The sequence below is a fragment of the Rhyacophila brunnea genome, unplaced genomic scaffold (assembly GCF_057557595.1).
Source record: "Rhyacophila brunnea isolate RB1 unplaced genomic scaffold, BYU_Rbru_1.0 scaffold_7, whole genome shotgun sequence".
Lineage (NCBI taxonomy): Eukaryota > Metazoa > Arthropoda > Insecta > Trichoptera > Rhyacophilidae > Rhyacophila > Rhyacophila brunnea.
Window position 1 is genome coordinate 43,393,937 of NW_028233339.1, and position 11,698 is coordinate 43,405,634.

Below are 11,698 nucleotides of genomic sequence, written 5' to 3' on the forward strand. Positions count from 1 at the left end.
AATTTAAATTCAAATTCCATCAAGTACCTTCGGACGATAGTATTAATATTAATAATATTATATAATAAAAGGTTTTTCTATTTACTGGTAATAAATAACAAAGTGCCTTCCAGTAACCTGTGTTAATAACAATGTATGAATTTAACCCTTAACCAGGCACCTTGAACTTATTACAACATTAATTATAATTTATTTCAATGAAATATAGCGTTTATTTACAATATGTGCTTATGAAAATAATTTTAGTAGGATAAAAAAAACTCGTGTAAAACTGTGTGGGAACGATTTTCATAAAGCCTGATTGAAGGGAAAAATAATTGTTCGATCCTAATAAGATCATATGGGCCCCCACAGAGTGGAGTTTTGTATTAACAGATATTGTTTTTACGAGAAATAGATGTCAGCCACTTGCTAAACCTATTAGGTCCATACTCTGACTCATGCACAAATTGAAAAACAATATGTGTACTTTTCAGACCCATGATTCGAAACTGGGACCCACGACGCTATAAGCCGACGCTTATCGCCATCGTGAGTGATTAACCATTGCCCGATAATAAAAAAAACAACCAAATTGTATGTTGGAAAGATATTATCATTAGCATTACTTGATTTAAGGGTATATGACAGGAGGAAGCATTGTGGAATTATAGTATTAAAACACTTTTATAAGTTGGCGTATTTTAATTGAAATATCGCGGCTTGTTTATAACTGTATATATTTATAATGGTGACATATAATCAATAAATATTAACAATATTTATGTATGTTACTTGAATAATTGATGATTTATTTCTTAGCAGATCATTTCAGAATGGTCTGTCTCGAATTTTCACAACACGTATTCGACGATTTTATAAATTTGACAATACACTCATTTATTTATAATATTTTATGTAATTGACTGATTTAGAGAATCTAAAATTGTGTAGAAATTGCGTTTGGTGACTATAGTTTACAGTAGTATTTTCCCTGATTTTGTTGTCCATTAAAACTGTTGTGAAATACTTGAGAATATTGTGTAGGAGGGTGTTTTTCTTCTAAAGTAGCGTTCTGAATCACACGATACCTTCCTCAATCCTTCTGGACATGAGTAGACTTGAAGATTATTATTAGAAGTGAGCTTTACATTGTCAATTAGTATGCATTGTAATAATTCAACGTTTCGTCATTATTTGCATTGAAAGAAGTGGAATTGCCAAATTTGGATGTGAGAGAAGCCTGTATCTCAATAAGACTTAATTAGAATCCAATAGACCAGTGGATTTCAAATATTTTGTTTCATGGCGCCTTTTGTGTATGTGTAAACATTTTACCTTTACCGCTTTCAATGTACGAGTATGTACATTTTACAGTTATACTATATTATATAGATACGCTATTCCGAAATTCTTTGTAGAGAAGTTGAAACTCTCCAAGAGTACTTCGAGATGAATTGACATTATGCACCCAACATGTTCAAATTTGAGACTTTCGGAATTTTAAACTTAAATTCTCTGTGAGAAGTAGCTTTCTGGTTAGTTCTGAGAATGACATCGTTGTTCACTTGAGCGCTCCCAAATGTCGACTGAATTTTGTACCTAAGCACGTAGCGTGCAATGTAGCAGTAGTGTTTTTAGTAGACTAGCATATCACCTAGCTTAGCACTAGTAAAGCACCTACCTATGTGGCCGAAGACTTACAGATGGTGGCATAGATATTTCACAATATGATTGTATGTACGTTGAAATACCTCTTGAATCGTTATATCCATACCTCTGTCGTACTGCAATAGTCCAATCTTGGTATCAAACTTGACATGTCATGAATTATGAGCTTTATTTGACTTTCATTACAGTTTCTGCTGAAAACCAAGCTTTTCGCAAAGGTTTATCTTCGTAAATAAAACAAAGCTTTATCACTCTACTCCATATTCATCCATAACTCATAGTCAAAACTCAACTACTTCTATATCGACAAATATTTATCAATTTGTTTTACTGTCGCATAACGAAATATGTATCAATGCGTGTCCGGAAACTTTTACGTATGCAGTTCGCCGTATCACAAATTCACCGTGAAATGTTGTATCGGAAATATATGGCCGTATATTAAAGACCGTCCAACCTCTTTAGGTCGTATAGTACTGACATCAAATTCATGTTTAAATAAAACACAGTTCTTGTCGGTTTACACGTTACAGGAAACCAGCAGCAAACAAATTTTGAAAATAGCCAATATGCTGTATTATTTATTAGGTTAGGTTAGGTTTTCATTCTTGAATTCATACATTTTGCCAAAATCAGCTAAATTTAATTAATGTTTATATTGAATCTAATAAAATTGGAGACCGTATAAAATACGGTCATCTCTTTCCGATAGAAAAGTCACGGTGAAATGTTTTACGTACAATTTACATATAACCGTATCATTGTGGTGACCATGCATCGGCAGTGGATTGAATTAAGGCTGTGTGGTATTACTGGGGTCACGGCACACACTTTGAAAACCTGCGCCAAAAATAATACGTCTTTTAAAATGAGTAATTGCACTTGACAATGAACATCGAATGAGACGCTTCCGTCAATAAGATGCTCATTCTAATTACTATGTTATATAAACAAATCTTACACAATGTGTGCAGAATAGTACAATATACTTACTTAATTACTAATAATATTTTTTTTATACATAGGTACCTACTATAAATGAAAACATAATAAATATGTATCCTGCTTAGAATTTCGTTAAAAATCAACAAGAAGTACCTATGCGGTCTTTTATAATGGGAAGTGGATTGCCTTCTGGGTGAGGCTGTAACAAGGTTTAATTATCAAGTATGGAAAAATATGGGAAAACTTAAATAAGATAATATGTTATTTTCAGTAGTTACGTGTGTATGATAATAATATGTATATACCTATATGCATAAAATTTTGTCAAGTAAACGAAACGCGCATTCGATATTGGTAACATTTGAAAACTTTCAGGTGGAATTTGTATTTATGGCCTGACCGTCATTAAGTCGTAAATCGATATTAGCTTCAAAGCCTTCGTCCGTGACCACTGGCTTTCTCATTTCTGAACCGTAAATTTCTCCCTATAAACTGAGAAAATGGAGTAGGTACAGCGATAAATTAGGGGTCGTCCATAAATGGCGTCATACGATTTTGGTTATTTTTGTTGTGGAAATATACTGACAACTGTCCAATTCTGACATTATTTTGTTTTTCTTTTATATATTGTGTAGATATAATTTATCACTACATTATAAAAGTGTGATTGTTAATGTCTTCTTTATTTGTAATTGCCAGGAGCAGCGAACAGTGAAGGCTGGTGAGCTGTCGCAGCAGGAGGGCACCAAGATGGCGGCGTCGAGCATGAAAATGCAGACGGACTCATACAGCAGCGAACAGAAGGCCATGGCGCAACAACAGGCTCGCCAAACTGTCACCAGCAGCGGCATCTTCAGCCAGGAGAAACACGTGCAGTCCGCCTCCAACATGACGATCACCTCCAAGAACATGTGTACCACCTCCTCGAGCAGCATGATGTCTGCGGCCTCGCAGGTATGCTCCTCTCCGTCCTATTTATTTATATTTTTTGAAAAAAACCAAACTTCTTGAAGGCGCAAAGCCCACAGAGCGTGGTTTTAGTTTGGCCAATGCCAAGACCACTCACACAATCTTATATTATTGCGTAGACACAGAATCGGGTCGCGGACGGCCCATTCTATCGCCATACTCAATAAAACACCACTCGCCAGTTGTGTTTGCCAACGACTAACACGTGATATCGATCTAAAATATTCAAATAGAAATGTAAAAAAATATATGCTGTCGATTTACTATCTGAGATAATTAAAACACAAAATTTGAAAATATAAACTTGTTAGTTGACGGCATCGTGACTAAACTGCGGAGTAGGCGGTCTTCTGCTGTATGCGTTGAGCATTAGCGAAGGGTAGGCGGTTAAGATTTGACATATTTCATAGCAAAATAGGCAGTGGATAACATTTAATAGTGCATACTAAACATTGTCAGTCATACTTACCTTTTTGTTTTCATTGAACTGAGAATACAATTAGCGGATGGTTCTGGTTAGTTTTTAAAATTTAATTAACCCTGCCCAAACCATAATAGTTTAGGTATGCTATGAGCGATCCAACAAAAATAGTGTACCCTTATCAGTCATACTTATTTATTTTCGTTGAATTAAGAATACATAATATTACAGATGGTGTTTTTAAATTCATTAAGCCCTGCTTTCTCCAAACCATAATAGATAAAAAATTAGCTTTTATCTATAATATATCTAAAATTATGTACTTATGGCATAATTTAAAATATTTTATATGCTTTAATTGAATTTAAAAAACTAACAAACACTATCTACACAGTGTAGTCTTATTTCAATGAAAACAAATATATTTGACTGAAAAATTTTAGTATGCACTATTTATGTCGAATTTTAACAGCCTACCTCCACCCTTCACCACTGGCGTTGAGTATGCTATGTTGTAATCCATTTGCCAGATTAAAGTAAATTAGCCGTGTCGCATTCAATGAGCTATAGGCCCAAGGTTGTTCATACACTCTAATCCAGGGGTTCACAAATTTTTTCATCAAAGGGACAATTTTGAAATCGAAAATATTTGGCGGGCCCTTTCTTTTGTAAACACCTTTTATCCATTTTAGTTTTGGGGTTATTTGTTTCAACAGAACCGGTAAAATTTGACGGCTAACAACACAACAACTATGGCAGCGGCGCGCCCATAACTGTCGCCTGCGCCGAACCCCCATCACTTTGTACATCCGCATACTTAGTTATCAAAATGTCTGACCATTGAATCTTACCAGAGGATATTTAATTTTAAATGTAATTTTAGTATTCGATATGAAGAATAAAAAATAATACAGATTTAACATAAATCTCGCGGGACACATCAAAAAGTCACGCGGAACACACTTTGTATACCCCTGCTCTAATCGTATTGATGCTTGTAATAGTGCTCAACCTTATAGCGGAGATGATAATTTTCTTTATGATGACGTAATTTTATCTAGAATGTTTGTCATATCTCGTCAGAAGTTAGAAGAAATAAGATTTTTTTTATCGTGGATAGTGTTCTACTTAACAGGTGAATTCATTATTTCTTGTATTTGACATGACATGTAAATTTTATTGCATTCTGTGAGCGGCAAATATGTATTATTTGCTTTATGATAGTAATTATTAAGAAGAAAAAAAATCTTGAATGGCTTTTATCTTGTCAACTAATCCCCGGCTTTATCCAATGATAATAAAACTGTTACTTCTGCGATAATGAAAAGAATCTAATTTGGTGTTTTTTGCTTTCAGATGAGTTTGATGAATGGCTCTATGAACGGATCGATGAAGTCCACTGAAGAAGATCTTGCTAATATCACATTCGAAGACCTTAACAATCTCAGCGCCACGTCCAACGCCAAAGAAGTCGAGAAAGCCATCATGAAGTATTCAGCGCACCTGGATGCTTTCGTTAAAGGATTGAAACGTTCCCCGGGCGATGAAGCGTCCGTCATGAAAGCTTCCGCTGACCTTAATAAAATTAATGAAATCATCAGACGGGCGTGGGCCGTTCCCACTTTCGGACACGAGCTCGGTTACGAATTGTGTAATGCCTTAAGAACATGCGGCGGATTGGACCTTCTCATGATGAACTGCGTTGAAAATGAGAATAAAGAAATTCAATTCTCATCGGCGCAATTACTTGAGCAATGTCTCACAACTGAAAACAGAGCTTTCGTTGTCGAAAAAGGATTAGAAAAAGTTGTAAATGTAGCTTGCGTCTGTACTAAAAACGCTAACTCCGTTGATCATTCAAGAGTCGGCACCGGAATCCTTGAACATCTATTTAAACACAGCGAAGGAACTTGCAGTGACGTTATAAAACTCGGAGGTTTGGACGCTGTCCTATTCGAGTGCAGAAAAAATGATGTGGAAACATTGAGACACTGCGCCGGCGCCTTAGCAAACTTATCTCTCTATGGTGGAGCTGAAAACCAAGAAGCCATGATAAAGAGAAAAGTCCCCATGTGGCTGTTCCCCTTAGCTTTCCACAATGACGACAATATCAAATATTATGCATGCTTAGCTATAGCGGTTCTGGTGGCTAATACCGAAATAGAAGCGGCAGTGTTGAAGTCCGGAACCTTAGATTTAGTAGAACCTTTCGTCACCTCGCACAACCCTTCAGACTTTGCGAGATCTAATCTCGCTCACGCTCATGGCCAGAGTAAAAATTGGCTCCAGCGATTGGTACCCGTGTTAAGTTCGAAAAGAGAAGAGGCACGCAATCTTGCCGCTTTCCACTTTTGTATGGAAGCCGGAATCAAGAAGCAGCAGGGAAACACGGAAATATTCAAAGACATCGGAGCCATCGAGCCTTTGAAGAAGGTGGCGAGTTGCCCCAACGCCATGGCGTCTAAATTCGCCGCCCAAGCCTTAAGACTGATCGGGGAAGAGTTACCTCACAAATTGTCTCAGCAAGTACCGCTGTGGTCGATAGAAGACGTGCGGGAGTGGGTCAAGCAGATCGGATTTGGAGAGTACGCAAACAACTTCGTGGAGAGCCGAGTCGACGGAGATCTTCTGCTGCAGCTCACCGAAGATAATTTAAAGCAGGATATTGGACTGACTAATGGAATCAGAAAACGAAGGTAATTACATCATTAATTTATAACAAAATATAACATATTCCAGAAAAAACAGGGGTTATAATATAATATTATTTTACATTGCGATCAAATTGGATGAAATAATAATAAAAACATAAAGCGACGATCAATAAAATTGTCAATGTCAATTGTCATTGATGCAACCGATTCATCGTTTACAGATGCAATTGACGTGATTGTCATTTGCGACTTTTTCAATTGACGGCAAATTATGAGAATTTTGATTGTCTGCAGGGGCGCTAAGACATTATTTTTGTCGATTTCTTTATATGACCCTCGATTTTTTAAAAAAATCATTAGCCTATATTACAGTTGTTTGAACCATAATAACTAATGTTCAATAGGACAAATTTTGTTCATACTTTGAAAAATTCGAATGAATATTCTCCTATATAAGCTCCATTACATCTTTCAGGTTTCTAAAATTAATTCTTTTCTGTCCAGGTTCACAAGAGAACTCCAAAACCTGAAGAAAATGGCAGACTACAGTTCCAGAGACTCAGGCAACCTCAACACATTCCTGCAGGTCATCGCGCCAGAGTACTGCATATACACGTACTCTATGCTTAACGCTGGAGTCGACAAAGACTCCATGAGATCTCTCAACGATGAGCAACTCGAGAACGAATGCGGCATCGTTAACAGCATTCACAGACTTCGCATATTGGAGTCCATCAGATGTACGTTTCTATTATTTCATTAATGCATTATTATAGGTACTCCTAGGAATTCATGATTGATGCCGAGCTAAAATTAAACTTTTATCAAGACTCCGGAGATATTATGGTTTTACTAAAAACTCACGTGCCTTGTAAAGGTCGAAAATTAAAAATGTCAGCTATCTTTTAGAATTAAGTCTAAACAATCTGTCGACTTTTTAGGAAGGATGTATATGTCATTATGACACCCTATCTCTTCTCTTCCTAGAAATCAATATTATTTGATGATCATGAAAATTATCATTACATATTATTAGATATTGAGAATTAAGCCATAGATCAGTGCATCTATTCTATACACAAGACTGCTATCGGCGGCTATCGAGGGTAGTTTATTATGTTTATGTATTGAGGGATTATAAATGTTACAATAAGTTAGTTATAATTGTTACAATAAGTGCTATGTTTTGACCACAGCTCTCTTGGCTGTCTTAACTTTTAGAGTGAAATAAACAATTTTGACAGTTTAGACGGCTGACTTATTGTAACAATTATAATACAGTAGGCTCTCGGTAATCCGGCACCCATATTTTTCACCTATGTCGGATTGTCGGATATGCCGGATTATTGGATTTCTATAAGAAATAATTCTATCACAGATTTGCACAGTAAAAATCGGGTACCGAACTGCCGAGCATACGGCTCTCCGCTCTGTAATCCGGCAGTTTAATGTAAAATCTGCCGGATTATAGAGCAGAAGAGCTGAATTGCAAAATACCAGACTATTGGACGTGCCGGATTGGTGAACGCCGGATTACCGAGCGCCTACTGTACCTCAATACATAAATAATATGATAAACTACCCTCGATAGCCATCGATAGCGGCCAATAGCAGACTTGTGTATAGAATAGATGCGCTGGTGTCTGTGTTTATAGCACTTTTAAAAGTTGTTCTTTAGTCAACACACACACGTTATAATATCTTTAATTTCATTCAAAAATTATATAGTATTCTTATTTACTTGGTAAATTTTCTATTGTAGTTTGCAATAATTAACTTTATTTATTACCTATGTCAAATATATTTTATATTCTTAAAGTCCATATACTATCTGCCGTTACTTGTGATCAGGTATCCATCCCAGCATTACTCCGTTGTGGAAGATGTAAAAGTCTTATTCATGGAAATATTTTTGTGTTTACAGCATTCGAAAATACCTTCTCGAGCATGAGTGAAGAGAGTCCGGACAAGTCCCTGGACGTGTTTGTCAGTTACCGCCGCTCCAACGGATCCCAGCTAGCCAGTTTGCTCAAGGTCCACCTCCAGCTGCGAGGCTTCTCCGTGTTCATCGACGTAGAGCGCCTGGAAGCGGGGAAGTTCGACATGAACCTTCTGCAGAGCATCCGCCAGGCCAAACACTTCCTTCTAGTGCTCACGCCGAAGGCCTTAGATCGGTGCATCGCTGATGGTGAATGCAAGGATTGGGTTCACAAAGTAAGTAGCACTAGCTGGATTTACTGCCAGCTATAACATGCAAATTAAAATTTTGAGACAATAACTGTTTACACACAAAAATGCTGATTGCTGCGAAGATCTCATTTTTCAAGTGGCAACGAGACACGTTTGTTGTTATTGTGTACTGCGTGACGTATTTCATATAATTTGTCACCAGGGTACACCACTATCGTTCAGTCGCACATACTATTGTGTGAAAATTCTAAAGTCGTTAAACTTTTTCGATCCATGCATGCAGTGTTGCAACTTGCACAGGCGTATTATATATTTAATTTAATGTTGACTCTGGAAATCTTTACATTGGAGTTTGTAATTGAACTGTGTTTACCATAATATAATATATATTTTATGAAGGTCTAATATATTATTATCTCATGGTCCATTCTTTTACATTCTTACAAAGTTTACGGATTGTTCATGCTTAGATCTTTGATTCTTCATTTTCAACCAAATTATTCTACAAAGTGGTTAGTGAAATCGGGAAACCCTTAACCATGAGGAAACTACTGTAGGTCAAAAGAGTGTATCTTCCTAAACTAAAACCGACAATTTTGTCTATAAAAGTGTTGTACTTATTTCTACAGGAAATCGTGGCCGCTCTGCAGTCTCAGTGCAACATCATTCCGATCATCGATAACTTCGTGTGGCCCGAGCCCGAGGACCTTCCCGAGGATATGAGGCAGGTCTGCCACTTCAATGGAGTGCGCTGGATCCACGACTATCAAGACGCTTGCGTGGACAAATTAGAAAGGTAAACAAAAATCATTATTTTATAGAAGATAGCAACTTTTCTGGAGTATAGAGGGAAGTGACGGCAAACTAATGAACATTAGGTTGACAAAGACATTATTAGATTGAAAAAGCTTTTTAACTCAAGTCATCATGCAGATACAGTCGAACTTGGTTATTACGAGGAAAATTTGACCGACTGAATTTGTTCGTTATAAGCATTACTTGTTATATCGTTGTGTAACATTTTACGCGCCACGTTCTATTTAAGCATAGGACATAAAAAATCTGAAAACCATCGTAAAAATCCCCGAAACAAGCATGGCATTCATAAACTACAAAATAAGTTGTTTATTGTAATGAAGTGCTGAGCTGCCAGCGCTGGTAGGTACCTACTGACTTCACAAAGCTTGGATTTTTAACATGCAATTTCAACCATATTTGTGGATACTTTTTCAATGTTGTCGGCGAAAACACCAATTAGGTACTTAGACTTAAGGAGATATACAACATTGTTGCATTCATAACTCAGAACTACCCAAAATCGATATATAATGTTGCAGGGCTCATATAATGAATTTGCACTTGTAGGGGTCGCAATAAAAAAAAATTACCTGTAATATTAATTAATTCTCAATGGTGCTCGATGTTATTTGCAGGTTTATGCGTGGAGAGTTGAAAGAAGGCATCTTGGGCCGTAGTGGGCTAGCAGGAAAAGAGGGCGGAACCAACCCGCCTCCAACACCCGCTCCTTTGGTTCGAGCACCCCCGTCTTACCAGCGAATGCACTCGTCCGACAGTGGGAAGGGAAACAGCGACAAGGACCAGACCAACGGGTCGAGTCGAGATTGACTAGAAGACACACCGGCACAGGCGGCCATACTTCCAAGGTATGTTATACTCGAATGGAATGAAAGGACTTCTCTATTGAACTATGGGTGATATATTTTTATGTCTTACTTAGGGTCAAATGCATAGTAATACTTACAATATATTAAGTGGATTATAGTAATATAGAAATGCATTAGTCTGATTTTAAAGTAAGTAAATATAGTTTTGAATGTCATTTACTTGTTTCCGATGAAGCAAAACTGTATTGAATACCGATTATCTACACCAGTGTTTTTCAACCGGTGATCCGTGGACCGGTACCGGTCCGCAAGAATTTATTGCCGGTCCTCAAAAGCTTTCACCATGCTATCAACCAACTATATTGCTACACGATTCGGGGAATTCGTACTAGATGAAATGCTGAGAATTTTTGAATGTTGCTGATATTAATCAGAAAGTCATATTCAACATCATAAGCCAACATTTAAAAAAGTGTCAGCTGAAAACCTTAATAAATATTTCTCTGAAAATTAAGATCTACGTAAAGACGGACCTTTAACCTTATTAATAATCCCTTTTTGGAAGATATTAAATAATGCGGACTTGATTCTCGTGAGAAAGAAAAGCTGATCGATCGAGATGTCTCCCTAATCATAATTTTAATAAATCATGGATAATAGTAAAAAGTAATACTTGAATATATAGTATGTTTTTTTTGTTTCCAGGCTGCGTAAAAATTCAAGTCCATCAAAATGGTGGTCGAGAGGTGCGGGCGTGGCGCCACCAAGGTTGCCGCGCGTCCCGCGACCACCCCAGCCCACTCCCCGGGCACGATCTCTCGACCGACCATCTGCACGCCTCCCGCCCTGCCGGCCCTCGGAAACCCTGCCGTCTTCGGACGACCCCAAAGAAGACTCCCCCACAGACCGCCAGACCATGTCCCGCAGCTGTGATGATCTGTTGGACGACTCAGCGGATTCCGTCAGTAAAGAGCAAACGGCTGACGACAGCTCTCCCGAGCGAGATTCCCCTTCCGTCGTGACGAGAAGTTACGAGAATGAATTGGATCGGTTGGATGAAGAAGACGATGTCTCGGATCATTCACCGAGACCCCCGCGACGCGCGCACAGTTGCGAGGGCTTGTTAGACGGACCGCAACCGCGCCATGCCTCTCTACTGTCACTGCCTCTGGCTCGTCACTCTCCCGACGCTTCCAGACGGAAGAGAAACTTCATGGACCGTTGCGTTAACAAAGTGCGGTCGC

General features: G+C 37.8%; 1 protein-coding gene across 12 annotated transcripts in view; it reads left to right on the forward strand.

Annotated features, from left to right (window-relative positions):
- The window catches only part of Sarm (sterile alpha and armadillo motif), a 343,946-nt gene extending 332,649 nt beyond the window's left edge, over nucleotides 1–11,297 (forward strand). For all 12 annotated transcript variants that reach the window (XM_085958226.1, XM_085958234.1, XM_085958231.1 and 9 more), the window contains 7 exons: nucleotides 3,295–3,549; nucleotides 5,342–6,681; nucleotides 7,144–7,379; nucleotides 8,564–8,853; nucleotides 9,459–9,625; nucleotides 10,263–10,493; nucleotides 11,160–11,297. In XM_085958226.1, coding sequence (XP_085814352.1) covers nucleotides 3,295–3,549; nucleotides 5,342–6,681; nucleotides 7,144–7,379; nucleotides 8,564–8,853; nucleotides 9,459–9,625; nucleotides 10,263–10,455 — 2,481 coding nt within the window. In that variant the 3' untranslated portion in view covers nucleotides 10,456–10,493; nucleotides 11,160–11,297. The remainder of the gene's footprint in view (nucleotides 1–3,294; nucleotides 3,550–5,341; nucleotides 6,682–7,143; nucleotides 7,380–8,563; nucleotides 8,854–9,458; nucleotides 9,626–10,262; nucleotides 10,494–11,159) is intronic.
- The last annotated feature ends 401 nt before the right edge of the window (nucleotides 11,298–11,698 follow it).